At 34.7% G+C, this 15,580-nt stretch overlaps 1 protein-coding gene across 1 annotated transcript; it reads left to right on the top strand.

Moving 5' to 3' along the window:
- The first annotated feature begins 2,843 nt into the window (after positions 1–2,843).
- Positions 2,844–11,690, top strand: RERGL (RERG like). Its single transcript, XM_059934510.1, is given in 6 exon segments — positions 2,844–3,016; positions 4,122–4,178; positions 8,254–8,272; positions 8,274–8,325; positions 8,816–8,964; positions 11,245–11,690. Coding segments are annotated over 6 exon segments (612 nt in total). The 5' UTR covers positions 2,844–2,964; the 3' UTR covers positions 11,528–11,690.
- Positions 11,691–15,580: the final 3,890 nt, after the last annotated feature.

The following is a 15,580-nucleotide window of genomic DNA, read 5'->3' as shown; positions in this document are numbered from 1 at the left end:
TATCCTCTTTTTAGAGGAAAATTAAGATCAATAAATCTATAGGCATTTTTTTGATATTTGGATTTCTAAAAATTATAACCTTAATCACGTTAAGTAATCCCTTATTTTTAGATTACAAAAGTTTTTTTTTTTTTTTTTAAGTAGCTGTTAAATTTCATGAAATGCTTTTGGGAGCATATGAGACATATAGCTTTTCTCCTTTATCTTGGTAATGTATTAAAATAGTCTACCAAGTGTCCTAATGTTCAACCAATTTGACATTTTTAGAATAAGTTCTACTAGCTCATAATGCTAGGCTCTTTAAATACATTTCTGGATTTGATTTGCTCATATTCTTAGGAACTGGGCTCTATATTCATAAATGACATTGGTTATTTCTTTGTTCTCTCTCTGTGTGTGTATACCATTTATGTCTGGTTTAGGTTTATGATAGACACAGAAAATAAGTTGGGAAGTAGTTCATCTTTTCAAAATCTGTAACAAGATAATGGAACAAAGATACTCTTTCTCCTTAGGTATTTGTTTGAATCACTCCAGTCTTGTGAATCTGAAGCTTTTGATGGAAATTATGCATCTACTCTAACAGAAATTATAGGGAAATGAGATTAGCTGAGAAGGGCTGGTTAATCTGACCTCAGAGAAACAAAACTAAACAGATAAAACTATAACATTCATGAATACCGATACGTAACTAGTTTTTTTTTTTTTTAGTGTTACATGTCCATCTCCTATGACCAGAATCTATGAATACTTTGTTTATTGATATGTTTTTAGCAGTGAAGATTAGTGCCAAGCTCATGGTAGACACTCAATAGATTTTTGTTCATTCAGTAAATGAATAAAGTAATAAATGATTTTGCTTTGGTTGCGAATGGATGTTTCTTTAGGGAGATGTGAGAAAATTCTAGGTAGTATAATAATGTGTCTATCAGAATATTAACTTTTTAGCACCCTTTACATGAGGTCGAAAGAATATATATATATTGGCACTCTGTTTCTTAGAAAAGTATGTGCATAGCTATATTCTCTTTGTTCAGGTTTATAACTTCACTCTGTTCTAGCCCCAGGCTGCTTTCTTAACTAGATTTACTTTGGGATACCAATGGACGTAGGGAAGAAGAGGCTATGATGAAAGAATTCAGGGGTCTTGATAACAACCCTTCATATGTTGTTTTCAATGTCATGCATGTCATGAAATGAAGTTCTTCCTTCCTATCAGTAGATATACTAAACTTCCTAAAGACATCAATCAGAAGTTTCTTAGGAAGATAAGAATAGGATTTCTCCAAAAAGAAGAAAAACATTTAATTCCATAGTGTACTAAATCAACTGTTAAACTTCCTTAAAAAAAAACTGTTACTTTTAATACAGTGGCATGGGTTAAAGAGAAAACATAGCTTATTTTAAAATTTTTTATAATTTGTAATAAAAGGAAAAAATCTAAGTTATTCAGATGTTACCTTGTTGATCCCACAAACTGAAATACTCTCTCTTGCCTTTCTTTCTTTATAGAGTCTGTTTCTTCTTTTAGAGCAGACACATCTCCCCAATCATTTTTTTCCTTCCTCTTTTCCTTCCCCAATCACTTTTTTCTTCCTCTCTCTGTACGTCCTGATCATGTTTCAAACTTTACCTACTTTTTGAAGACCTTTCTATCTACTGATCTGCTTTCTCCAGCTCTTGATCAGAGCCCCATTTTAGCAATGATAATATTCATTGTAATTCTGTTTCCATTTTTCTTTTGGTAGACTGTAGACTCCATCAGGTCAGAAAATTCATTATTTAATTGTTGACCTATTTAATTAAACCAAATATAGCTTTAACAGAGAGTGGCAATTAATCAATATTTGTTAAATAAATGCATTTTTAAGAAGCATGTATTTCTGTGATAGACCCAACCTGGAAATGAAACTTCTTTGCCTCGCTCTTAAAATGTAGTCCACAAAAGTAGAATTCTTCTATTTTTTTGTTGTACTCTTTTCTCAACTTTCAAATTTATACATATACAAATGGGGAGAAAGAAAGGGAAGAAATAATTTGGGGACTTGGAGTAGCAGGGACAATTGATGAAAAGAAGTATAAGAGAGTGATAATTGTGCATATCAAATTTGCCTTTTTATTTCATAGCAGGAGTGAATTATGTCAGAACACCCCTTCCAAATGTTCTTTTCTTTTAAAAAAGTACTGTGTAAGGAAACATGACATGTTCCTGTTTAGTGCTATTTAAACAACATGAGGCTGATTGCTTTATTGTTTTTTCCAGAAATCTTACTGTTGTCTATTGGTATAACACTTTTTTAAAAAGAAAGAGAAAAGTTACTTTTTAAGGAAGACATTGGAAAGGTGAAACTCTGGGGTTCCCACATTTCTCCTTGAGAGCCTCAAATGACACAGAAACATGGGCTGGATATTCACGTGCATTGCTGTCAACAGTAAACTAATCCATCCAAGAGAGCCATCCTCTCCCTTCTCTCATTTCTTTTCATGATTGAATTAACTTATTCCCCCTTGTCTTTCACAGGAGAAACCCAAGAAGATGTAGCCTCAGGTATTAATAGAAAAAGCAAAACTGATCCACTCAAAGGAAATTTACAGGAATGTTTACCCATCCTCTAAAAACTTTCTTAATGAAGAGAGATCATTTTTCTAGGTTCTAGGAGAAGGTAGATTCCAGGTACATGAAAGTAGAAGATAAGGAGCTATGCTTCTGTTAAACTCTTAACTATTGGCTTAGTAAACCTTTGTGTCTAAATAGTAAGCCCACTGTTTTTTTATGAGACATGTTCAAAACTACACTAGGAAAATATTTTTAAAGTTATTATTGGATGGTAGGAGTATGGGGTGGAGTTGACCTTAGGGAAACGAGAGCAGCAATAATAAAAAGGATTTTGGAAAACATATGCTTGGCTCAAGTCAGTATATCTCCAGAAGTGAGGACGGACCAAGAAGGAGCAGAAAAGCAAGATGAATGATGTGAAACTTGCTGTCTTGGGTGGTGAAGGAACGGGCAAATCTGGTAAGTGGTGTTGTTTTCTGTGGCATGGTGTAGAGTACATAAAGAGTGAGAAATATATTGACATGATATGTATTAATTATAACATATTATATGTAGATAAACTTGATATAACTATATATTATTTTTAAGTAGGAGTTTTCATTTTATAAGCAAGTAATGCAATTACCTGTATGTAAGATTTATATACAGGTTGAGGAATATAACTGTTTGAAGTATTAATTTGTATCTTGTTCTACTGATGTTTGAAATTCATTGGAATAACAGGAAATCCCTCCCATCACTATCCCACCTACTTCTCACTCCAGCACACCTGCCTCCACACCTACCAGTGGCCAAACAATGCCCTTGAATAGATTCTGCTGCCCTGAGGCTAAGGGTGGAGAGAGGTGCGTGGAGACCTATGAATTATTTTTTAAATGCCATTTTTTCACATTATCAAAGTGAGAAAAACTTTGGAGGGGCATGGCTTTTTAAATGCCCAGAAATGAGCAAGAAGTGCCCAGACCTTGGAAGCTATGTTTTTGTTTTCTTTTGTTTTGTTTTTGGTCACATTATGATGGTACTAACCATGCCACCAATAGAACCACCGTAGCCTAATGAATCTTAACAACGGGCCAGACCCAGGAGCTGCAATAAGATAAACCAACACTAGAGGTCGTTCCTCTGTTTCCTGGATTTTGAAGTCCCTTATTTCCTTAAACAATTGCAAATGCTTGATACCGTCCTGGCCACTATTAGCATGCAGCACCATGGAGCCACAATTAATTTTATAAAGAAAATATAGAGATGTTATAGTTCTTGCATCTCATATTTAATGAGAAATCTGTCTCTGTTACAAAGGTGAGTTGTCTTACGTGTCTTTGCATTCGTAAATTACTTATGCAGTGATTTGAGTGGGCAGCACACTGAGATCACTTTCTTTGTAGCCTCCTAATTTTTATGGCTGTACAGTGGAAATTCTTAGACCAGAATTTAGTAAAGTTTTAAGGTCTTCATTAATACTTAGTAAATTTTGAGCTGAGATGCTAGATGCTTATGTACATTACTAAATTATTTGTATCCTAAAACAGGTAAGACCCCAAATCCAGCTTGTTTTGTTTTGCAGCCCTTGCAGTAAGGTTTCTTACCAAGCGATTTGTTGGAGAATATGCTTCTAATTTTGGTAAGTCACTACTTTAGACTTTTTCACCTTAAAACTTCAGCATCATAATTAATATCAGAGAAACATTTTAATAGAATCTTCCATTTTTGCACTTTTTAAAGAATAAATTTATTTATTTATTTTTGGCTTCATTGAGTCTTCGTTTCTGCGCGCGGGCTTTCTCTAGCTGCCGTGAGCGGGAGCTACACTTCGTTGCAGTGCACGGGTTTCTCATTGCGGTGGCTTCTCTTGTTGCAGAGCATGTGCTCTAGGCGTGCGGGCTTCAGTAGTTGTGGCCCACGGGCTTAGTTGCTCTTGCGGCATGTGGGATCTTCCCGGACCAGGGCTTGAACCCGTGTGCCCTGCATTGGCAGGCGGATTCTTAACCACTGCACCATCAGGGAAGTCCCCCATTTTTGCACTTTTAAGCAATTTATTTATTCACGGGTTCTGGTTAGACAAGCCCAAATAAGTAATTGAATTAATTGTTCTTTTATGATAAAAAGTTATCCAATTTGATGTTAAATAAAATGGATTAGAAATCCAGTTGGTTTCAGTCTAGAACCAGAAAAACATTAAAACTGGGACCTGCTGCCTGTACCAAGTGTTGTAGAGCATGTGAGTGTGGATTTTTTTGTAAGCTATGAAACAATTTGAAATTAAAGCAACATCTGTTGAAAAATAAAGACAAATTAATTATAAAAGCACAAGTAACTACAAAATAAATGCTTATTTTTATTGCAAAACCATGTGACAATAACTGGAAAATTATACTATGATTAAAGATCATATCATAATTAGCTAGGTTGCTTATGTAAGTTTCAAAAAAAAAAAAAATTCTAAAACAGATGCCAGGGCACCTTGATATAATCTTAGGATCGTTTCACTAACTCTACTATAAATTTCTGTTATTTTGATCAGAATTAGCACGACATATGGGAAATGCCACAGTGGGGAATTAATAACAAGTGGGGAATTTTGCCAGAGGTTTGAATATATTTTTGGCTCAGCAATTAATCTATGTAATGCTACTAATATCTTACCTGACTGAAGGTGTGGTGAGGAAAGGTTTTGTGGGTTTTTTTAATGAGAACGAAGATTTTAAGAAATATGAGAATTGGGAGAAAGGGAAATTATTCTTTTGTTCAATAATACTGATTTAGAGTAAGAAGAAGTTATGATTGGAAATGTTTTCATGAGAAATAAACAACAAAAATCTTTAGCATTCATTTATGATATAGCATTATTAGAGTATTTTAGAAAATAACTTTAAAGTATTGCATTGTTTCCTACGTGTAGCCCATAGTATTTCAGTCCGTATGCCATTGTAAATGTTTTAGGGCAAGCACTTGAAAACTGATTATAGAAAGAAGAAATATATAGGAAGAGAAATTCTTATTGTTTCATTTCTCAGGTCAACAGCCTCAGTCAAAAAAGGTAACACACAAACTAGGAGTCAGGCATGAGAAAATGTTCTAAAACTATAAAACAAAACATAAATAAAAGAACACACACAAAAAGCAGTAACAGCAACAACAAAATAAAAACATCACCTTAATCTTTTATAAGATATATCAATAGATATATAGGTATATCAATAGATACATAAGCAAATGAAGTGTACACATTTCTGGCTGTTACATCTATATTAAAAATATAAGACCTAGAGACATTCTTAAAGACAACCAAATGAACAAAAGTTCGCCACCACATGAGGATTAATTAGCAAAAAAATGACCCCATTTGTAAATGAGGGCTAGAAGGGGAAAATAATAAAATTCTAAAAAGTTAAGAGCTGGTGACCCCTGCTGGCAGTTTTTGAGTTTTGAGAGTGAGTATTTTAAAATGTCTTAGAAGGAAAGTATATGGTTCACAGTAGTAAGCTTATAAAGTTTAGAATAAACTGTCTGAAGACATTTTAAGATTTAATGAAACACTAACAAATTTCATTAAATGTAACCTAGAAGGATTTTAAAATTCACCCCTAACCTCCTGAAGTCAGCTTTCCCAAATGTCTGCTACATTTTGCTAACCACAGGTTACAGAGTATTTGCCAGAATGGGTCATGATTTTGTGTCAGTATGCAATTTTGGAAAGAAGTAGGTCTTGTATTAAAACACTGGAGGGACAGTTACAGAAATGAAGTCCTTCGTTCATTCAACAAATATTTATTGAATACCTGTCATGTGGCAGGTACTTTTCTAGGTAGAGAGGCTATAGTAATGAACAAATATCCGAGCCTTCATAAGATTTACATTCTGGAGGGAAGGGTCAGCTAATTAAAAATACATTTATCTATCTATATCTATACATATATATATCTACATATTACATATATATATATAATGTCTTATGATGATAAATGTTATGAAGGAAAAGAAAGCATAGGGGAGTGGTGTGTGGTCATTTAAAATAGGGTAGTCAGGGTAGACCTGGCTGAGATGGAGACATTTGAACAGACCTGCAGGTGATAAAAACTGAGCCATGAAGATATTTGGGCAATTACATTCCAGGTAGAAGAAACAGTTGCTGAAGTTCAGAGGAAGGAACTTGCTGAAAAATGTGAGGAATGGTATGGAGGACTGTGTAGCTTCAGTGGAGGAATGTGAGAGACAATAGCCAAAGAGGTCTACTGAGATCCTAGGGGTAATGGGAGACTAGATAACTAGGGAAATTCTCAGGCATTTTAAAAGCTTAGGTTTATCCATATGAGATGTGGAGCCATTGGAGAGATTTGATCAGGCAAGTGACATGATCTGGCTGCAAATTGGCTTTTGCTCCTGGATTGAGAATAAACTGAGAGCAAGAAGGGAGTTAGGGGAGGGATGAAGCAAAGATCTGAGTTAGGAGGTTTTCTAATAATACAGGCAAAAGTAATGATGGCTTGGACCAGAGTGTGAGCAAAGGAGGTGATGAGAGGCAGACAAATTCAAAATATTCTTTGAAGATAGAGTAAAAAGGAATTTTTAATAGAATAAATATAGGATGTAAGAGAAAGAAAGAATCAGGGATGCCCTTGACGCTTTTAACTCGCGAGACTAGTTATGGATATGTCATTTAATGAAATGGAAACTTGTGGGATATGCGGTCTTTGCGGGGAGATCAGAGGTTCCATTTAAAGCATGTTAAGGTTGAGATGTCTATCAGGTATCTAATTGGAGGCACCCAGTGGTGGTAGATGCCTAGAGTCCAGGGAAGGGGTCCAGACTACAGAAATGGGTTTATCAGCAATAATTGTTACATAAAGACTCTGACTGGATGAGATTAGCAAGGGAGTGAGTGTAGATAGAGAAGAAATCCATAAACTGGAATCACAGTTGGAGTGAGAGAAGATATTGTGGGACAAATAAAAAAGATTAATACAAAGCAATATGGAACAAAGAAAAAACCCAGGAGAGTATGTTGCCTTGAAAGCCATGTGAAAGAAACATTTTGAGGAGGTAGGTGTGATCAACTATACTAATATTACTGACAGGGCAGGTAAGATCAAGAACTTTCCACTGAGTCTAAAACCATAACCCTGATAAGAACAGTTTTAGTCAAGTAATTGGAGTTAAAGCCTGATTGTAATAATTTGAAGGTCATGGAAGGAGAGAATTTGGACACAGGGAGTATAGATATTTACCAAAAAGCCAGCAGAGAAATAGAGCAATAGTTGGGATCCAAAGGGTTGTTAAGTTAGGAGAAATTCAGCTGCTAGTAATGATATAATAAAGAGGAAAATTTTATGGTGCAGAAGAGAGAGGTAGAATTGTTGGAGCCATGTCTTTCAGCAGGTCAGAGGAAATAGTAACTAGTTCATAGTGAATGGACTGGCCTTAGAAACACAAATAATTCATCCATAGTAATAGAATGGAAGATAAGTACATAGGCAGAAAAACATGTAGGTGAATAGATATAGTGGTAATGTTCATTTGTAAGAAATATACATTAGCAAATATATGTTTTTTTGACCACTAGCAATAAAGAAAAGCTACTGTAGTACTCAACTAAAATAAGGCTGGTTGACTTTGCAGGACTGCGATCCAAATATAAGGCCATTTTTTAAATTCTGGAGGATTTCCATACTGACAATGAGTATATGCATATTTTTCAGAATCTATCTATAAAAAGCATTTGCTTCCTAGGGAAGCAATTGAATCTAGAAATATACGACTCTTGTTCTCAGGTAAGTAAAACAAAATATGTTTTCAATCATGATTTGAAGAAGATATCCCTCAAATCTTTTTAGCTAAACCTTATCAATACTGTTTTTTTTTTTTTTTACTGATTTAAATCTAGTACAAAAAATCAATACATATTCCATTTACTAATAAGGATAGAAAACATCATCTCTTTTCAAACATATATGTGGATATTGATTTTAAATGCAATTATTAGGGCTTATCAAATTTTCAGAAAAAGAGTTTTTTTAGAAAAAAGATATCAAATGAGATGGATATAACCTTATTATAGTTCTTTATTTTTTAAAATTTAATCAGTTTTGTTTAAAGAAAGAGGATGATAAAAAAGAAACAGAGACTACATTTTAGAAAATATCAGTATTTGGCTTACTGAATTCTCTTCCAGGTGAAATGGGTCTCCATTAATTAACTGTCTAACGGGTAAAATACAGGGATCAGATCCCACCACTTTCAATGTGCCTGGTTTATTTTCAGCCACAGAAAGCAAAATTTTCCCTCACAAGTGAGCTGCATTGGGCAGATGGGTTTGTTATTGTGTATGACATCAGTGACAGGTCTTCGTTTGCTTTTGCAAAAGCACTAATCTACAGAATTCGGGAGCCACAGACTAGTCATTGTAAAAGGTGAGGTATTTTTCTTTCCTCTCTCCTTTCTTTTTAATAAATCATCATAGAGCTGTAAGCATCATTAGGAAGAGTTTAATACAGGCTTCCAATTACAAAATTTAACAGCCCTGAACAATCCACCTTCCATTCCACAGGAGTTACACATGTAGTAAAAGGAATAAGATGAGAATACTTTATATCCTGGCTGACATAAACAGTTACTTGCCCCGAGTAAATGGCTATTTCACAAGACAGCTTCTATTGTTAACATGCCATTCACTTGCAAAATAATGGTCCTCTGTACACAAGATAGTTCCCTTTCCACCTTTCTTTTTCATGCCCACAAAAATGTGAAGGATACTAAATAAATCCAGATTTATTACACTTGGCATCCAATTCCTAGTCATTGAGCTGTTCAGTCAATCAAAGCAAAATAGACTGAATAATCAAACTGTTACAGATTCTAAGTATGAGAATACCTTTTTCTCCATTTCACCTCCTAAAACAAAGAGCTGATCAACGACTCCGGATTGTTAATGTCTTGACACAAGTGACTATGAAGGAAAACATAACTGTGCCTTAAACTAATTTTGCATTAGTAGATATAAATGTAAACCTATGAATTTCCCATTTTAGTTTTCCTTTTTTTTTATTGTTTTAGCCTTTCCATTTAAAATATTTATTTTTGTTTAACCTGCTGGTATAAGGGATTCTTTGTGCTCTTAACCAGATTTGCCCTTAAAATCTAAAATAGCATTCTAATCTGAGAAGCAAAAAAGCACAATATTATTCCTGAAAATTGGTACCTGTGCTTTTTATATCTATTTTAAATGCCTACTATCAATAAATCATCAGATAATAATTGATAAGTTATATTTCCCTAGAGTCATTTGATCTAAATTCTTGTTTATATCTGATTGACCTTGGGTAAACCCTTTAATCTCTAGACCTCCTTTTTCTGACTGTAAAACTGATAGAAACACGGTAGGAGAAAAGAATGTGATTTTACTAAGGTACCTCATGGCTCTGATTTCCTATAATATTACTGATTTTGAGGGACCTCCATTGTTTCAAGTGTTAAATGCCTTATATTTAAGCACCATAACTTAGGTAAGGGAAAGTAATTACAATTACTTTCTATTCTTACAAATCAAAAGAATCACTCACGAATAGGCAAAAAATATGTATGTTTTAAAAATTCCTATATTTGACATTTTTCAGGCAAACTTTTTAATGTATTGACCAAATAATTTTTGAGTTTTTCCAGTTCTCAATCTCTAGGTAAACTAGAGTCTCTTATTTGTAGATAAAAAGCAAAATTATGGCATTGTTTTATAAAATTACATCTGATATTTGTGATTCACCCTTCAAAATATTTCATTTATTCTTCCCCATTAATTCTTCACAATAATTTTCTGAACTCTATAGAAAAAGATACTCTTAGTGCCCTCAAAATCCAACACATACAGTGCTTTTTCCCTTATGGCTCACACTGTCATGTGAATGAAACCAGCCTGAAGACTGTTTTCATTTTCCCATTTCTTCCCTATAGGAGATATCTTGGCAGAGTTCCATGCCATTTAAGACCTAGTAGCCTTACTGTATTCTTCAAGTGAAACTCTGCTTTAGGAATGTTACATTGTAACCGAGGAGATTATACTGATATTTGCCAGACATTACCTTACCAAAGCAATATACTTCTTCAATAAACAGAAAAATTGTACAGGGTCACGAGACTGTAAAATTTTCTTTAAAGTATGCTATAATGAATATTAACAAACAGCAACAAATATTGAATTAGTAAAGAGGCATTAGTTAGTCCTTCTCTTTCAGTTGATAAAGAAATGAAAGATAATACTTAGTAAGCCTATTTTATTGCCTGGCACTGGGCTAGATTTTTATACACATCTTCATTTAACCTCTGTGAGCATTCTGTGTAACGAGGACTATTTTACCTTTTTTTTTTTTTTTTTTTTTTTTACATATAAGGGAATTGAAAGTGGAAAATGTCACAATCATGTCTTGTTAGTAAACAGAGCCATAATTCTGGGAATAGGTTTGTACCACTTCAAATGTTATGCTTTAAGAGCCTTCTTGCTTCTGTGTCATTTACACATTTTATCTAAAATAATTTTTATAAGTAAATGAGATACACACACACATGACCACAAATAACACACATACACACACAGTATTCTTTTTTTTGGTCCATAATTCTTTTTGATATAAACCTACTTAATAAAAAAAAAAAGAGTTGTTAAAACAGTCTTGCCAAAGAATTGTGTATCTGTGTTTCAGAGCTGTGGAATCAGCTGTGCTTTTGGTGGGTAACAAGCAAGATCTCTGTCATGTGCGAGAGGTTGGCTGGGAAGAAGGGCAAAAACTGGCACTGGATAACCGGTGCCAATTCTGTGAACTGTCTGCAGCAGAGCAGTCTCTGGAGGTGGAAGTGATGTTTATCAGAATTATCAAGGGCATCCTGACAAACTTCAAACTCAAAGAAAAGAGAAGACCCAGTGGATCTAAATCCATGGCCAAACTGATCAATAATGTATTTGGAAAGAGAAGGAAATCTGTTTAATTGACATGTGATCCTAAGGGATTTTTATTATATCAGAGAGTTTCAAACATTTGTATGGTAATTAAATTTACCCTTTGTATGCAATTAAAAAATTCTCTTAGAGATATGAAATAATTGACCATGAACCACAACTGTGTTTTCAAATATATAGTTTGCCTTCTTAGTTGTTTGTATCTTGTACATTTTGCTTCACACTTAACCTTTTCTTTATTACACAGAATAATATGAGTATAACCTATTGGTGGATTACTATATAATTTTATTAAATTACTATTCCACAGGGCTCAATTTACCTTTATTTTATATATATCTTTTTAATGAAATATATAGTTATATTCATATAGTTAATACATTATAGGGCTTAACTTATCAATTTGTGAAATTCATGATCTATTTAATTGAAATGCATGGATTTATTTTTGAAAGTGTCTTTATAATAAACCAGTGAATTATTTGATATTACATAAATTTTACTTACAACTAAGGCCTTAAGAAGTTAAATTCCTTACCCGTAAGTACATAGTTTACAGTTGGTCTGATGATGAAAACGTCTGCCTTTCCTTATTGTATGCTAAGCAAACAAGGGCAATTATCATAGAGAAATTAACTTATACAACTAAGATACTTTTTAGATTAAAAAATTAGGGTTTTTTTTTAAGTTCATTTAGAAATCCATACCTCATAGGAAAAGTAAAAAGTAAAAACTGGTTGGTAAATATATAACCTTGAAGGCCTTATTGGCCTGAAAGAAATATTGTATTAGATACAAACATTTTAGGCCTTCTCAGATTACGTTGGGTACAATTTCCTTCAGAAGTCAACTGTCCACCTCCTGCACTGCAGCATCCCTTCTGCTGTCCTTGATGAGCTTGTCACCTGCTGCGTTTCAAGTTGCAGCCCTAGGCCTCACTTCAGCCAAATCGCTGATAAGTAAGGTTAGATTTTGGAGAAGTTAACCTGGGCGTACATGCAATGCTGCGTGCACACTTGGTTAACATGTGTCAGCACTAACCTGGGGACCACGTAGAAGATCTTGAGTAGAGGGTGGTAGACTGGAGTCAGGGAGGGTGACACAGACTATTAGTCTGGGCAGGAGAGAATTAAGTCATCGACATGGTCTTGTTCATCGTTGAGTCACGATCCAACATTTAGCTTTTTTTGTTCTGTGGAAATCTAACCTGGATGATGCACTAGAGTAAAAGCAGTGGAAGTAAGGGAACTTGGTGTGGTAGTATACAAAATAGTCCAGAATGTTCACGAAGATGGGGGAGTTAGAATTGCTATGGTAGGTTGGACCCAAGAACCCACCATCTGACTGTGTTCTCTGGGACGATTCAGAGGAGCTTCCTTTACTAAGGAAGTGAGGAAAGCCATGGTGAGGAGGCAAAGACAACTTTGACAAGCTTCCTAGTGACTGTGCTCCATGGGTCAGAGTTGACAGTCGGGATGCTTCCACTGAATTGCGCTCCTCGATACTAAGACAGATGATAGACTCCTGGGACAGCAGAATCTGGATGCCAGCATTTAACCTGATGCCTGTTTAACCTCGTAACCTGTTTACCCACTCACTCAGCCCCCAGAGAAATAGTGCCATATCCAGGGTAGAAGCTCCATTTCTGATGCTGGCTGGTTGGAAACTTAGAGGCTATATTGAGACAAAGTCCATATTGTGGGCTCAAGCATTGCTCCCATCCCTGCCACCAAGGCCACTGTTATCATGGGTCCATTACATATAAGCACAAAGGTAGTCAAGAAAAAAGGCAGGTTATCTGTAGGGCAGTTCATCTTGTCCATTTGGTTGTAAAGTGACTTCTCATTGGTGGATGCTTTCCGGTTGGCATTAAAGTGATACATAAAGATCTGTAAATATGATGCCCTCTCTGAGAGATCCATTCACATGCTTATTCTCCAGTCCTTCTTGACATTGTTCTTCCAGTCTTACCTCTTTACAGATATCTCTGACCAACTGGCGAAACCACTGATCACAGCCTAGGACTCTCTACCACATTATACCTTTCTTGACTTATGAGGTACACAACAAAGTGTACTTCTTGAAGCTTTGGCAAATGGGATAATTTCCTTTTACCGATGAGCTTCATGGTTACCTCTGGGCAGAACTGTAATGAGGCCCAGTCTTCTTTTGCCTGGCACTAACACATCAAGCTTAAGTGAGGAGTGCTTCTTACCAACTAGGAATATTCAGATTAGATTGCTTTGTAAATGAGAAATAAACTTTTATTGTGTAGTTATTCTAGTAAATTCAGTTATATAGTTTTTTGATCAACTATTTATAGGGATTTTATTAATCTTTTATAATATTAATCTTGACTATATAAGTATATGTATATGTACATATATATCAGCTTAAGCATTTATACTTTAATCATTTTTTGGTTTTATTTTGTTCTTATTATTTGCCTGAATAATCTTAGAGTTTTGGTCTTCATTCTTTAAAATTCTTTTCCTAGTTAAAGAAAGATTCTTTTGGGATGATTTTGCATTAAAAATAACATATTTATCCATGTTATATGGAAGAACTCTACTGTCAAAATGGTATGAAAATTCTTTTATAGCTTAATCTATGATTTAATCTTAATCTTAATCATAGCTTAATCTTAATTTCATAGCATATGTATCTGTGATGAGTCAGAGTTCAAAATTTCTCTGGTAAGTATACTACTCATATTTGTATATATTAAATTTTTTTTCCTTATTATACCCTGATTTTTTAGCAAGATGATCTGAGATGACACATCTTGTTATAAGGAGTCTATGGAACAAAGGAATAAGAACAAGCATTCTCACCAAAAAGAAAAAAAAAGATAACTATGTGAGGTGATAGATGTGTTAGTTAACTTAATTGTGGTAATCATTTCACACTCTATACATATAAGAAATCATTATGTTGTACACTTTAAATAAATTGAAAATTTATTTGTCAATTATACCTCGTTAAAGCTGAAAAAATTGTTTTACATTAAAAAAAGAATTTATATTTTAAAAATAGTTTCTGTGAGGCAACTTTAGAAATGAACCACTGATTATTTTTCATAGTGATATTTAAAAGTCCTGGGTTAATTTCCCCTTTTATAATGTGACAGTTATAAAACATGTCCACACATTTTTTGATACTTCTCCCATTAAAATGTTGAGTCGGATTCCCCTCCCCTTGATTATGGTTCATCCTTGTTGACTCTCTTTTAACACACGGAATGAGGTGGAAGTAATGGGAAGGACTCATGAGACCAGGTTGGAAAGAGCTCGAGCTCCCATCTCTTCCTGGGACTCTGCATTGTTCAGAATCAGCATGGATCAACCTGGCTGCCCTGAAGGCACTACGCCAGAGATACCACATGGGGTTAGTGACCAAACAACCGACAAACAGACAAGCTAATCTTCAGGTGATTTCAGCCTCTAACCTTGGACTACTCTAGCCGATGCCAAGTAGAGCAGGGATGAGTTATCCCCACTTGCAGAATTGTGATCCCAGTATGTATCCTTGTTTTGTTAGGGGAAGGTTGTTTTGTGGCAATAGATAACCAGAACCGATAACTCATTAAAACCCCCAGTAACTCAGCCAATATGAAATGTTTGGCTTTCTTATTGGGCAAAAACAGGGTGAAAAAAAGGATTGTCTACAACATAAAGTTCTCCCAGTATCAGTTTTCTTGCGAATATAATTCATGTGTAAAGCAACTTGCAAAAACCTAAAAATAATAAATTGCAGTTTTCTAAAATGAGAGAAACCACATTTACTTACAGTAGAGAAACAAATACATCAACATAAGGCCATAGAATGTTGTAGGTTGAAGGTAGCAAGTGTGTCTAAATCTCAAAGATAGTTAAGCTGTAGCACTAGACTGGGAATTGCCTATGCTGCTTCTAGTAAAAAAAGATGCTGTCATTCACTTTGGATGAGCTTCAGTGAGATAACACATGATGAGGGGCAACGGCTGAGGAAGGGAATGTCAAAGGGGAGGGGCCTTTAAAACGGTTTTGATTTAATACAAGGCATGCACTATTAATAAAGAAGTTGAATGATACCTATATGTT

The sequence above is a fragment of the Balaenoptera ricei genome, chromosome 10 (assembly GCF_028023285.1).
Source record: "Balaenoptera ricei isolate mBalRic1 chromosome 10, mBalRic1.hap2, whole genome shotgun sequence".
Classification (NCBI taxonomy): domain Eukaryota; kingdom Metazoa; phylum Chordata; class Mammalia; order Artiodactyla; family Balaenopteridae; genus Balaenoptera; species Balaenoptera ricei.
Note: the sequence above shows the minus strand (reverse complement) of the source record. Positions and strands in the feature narration are given on the sequence as shown.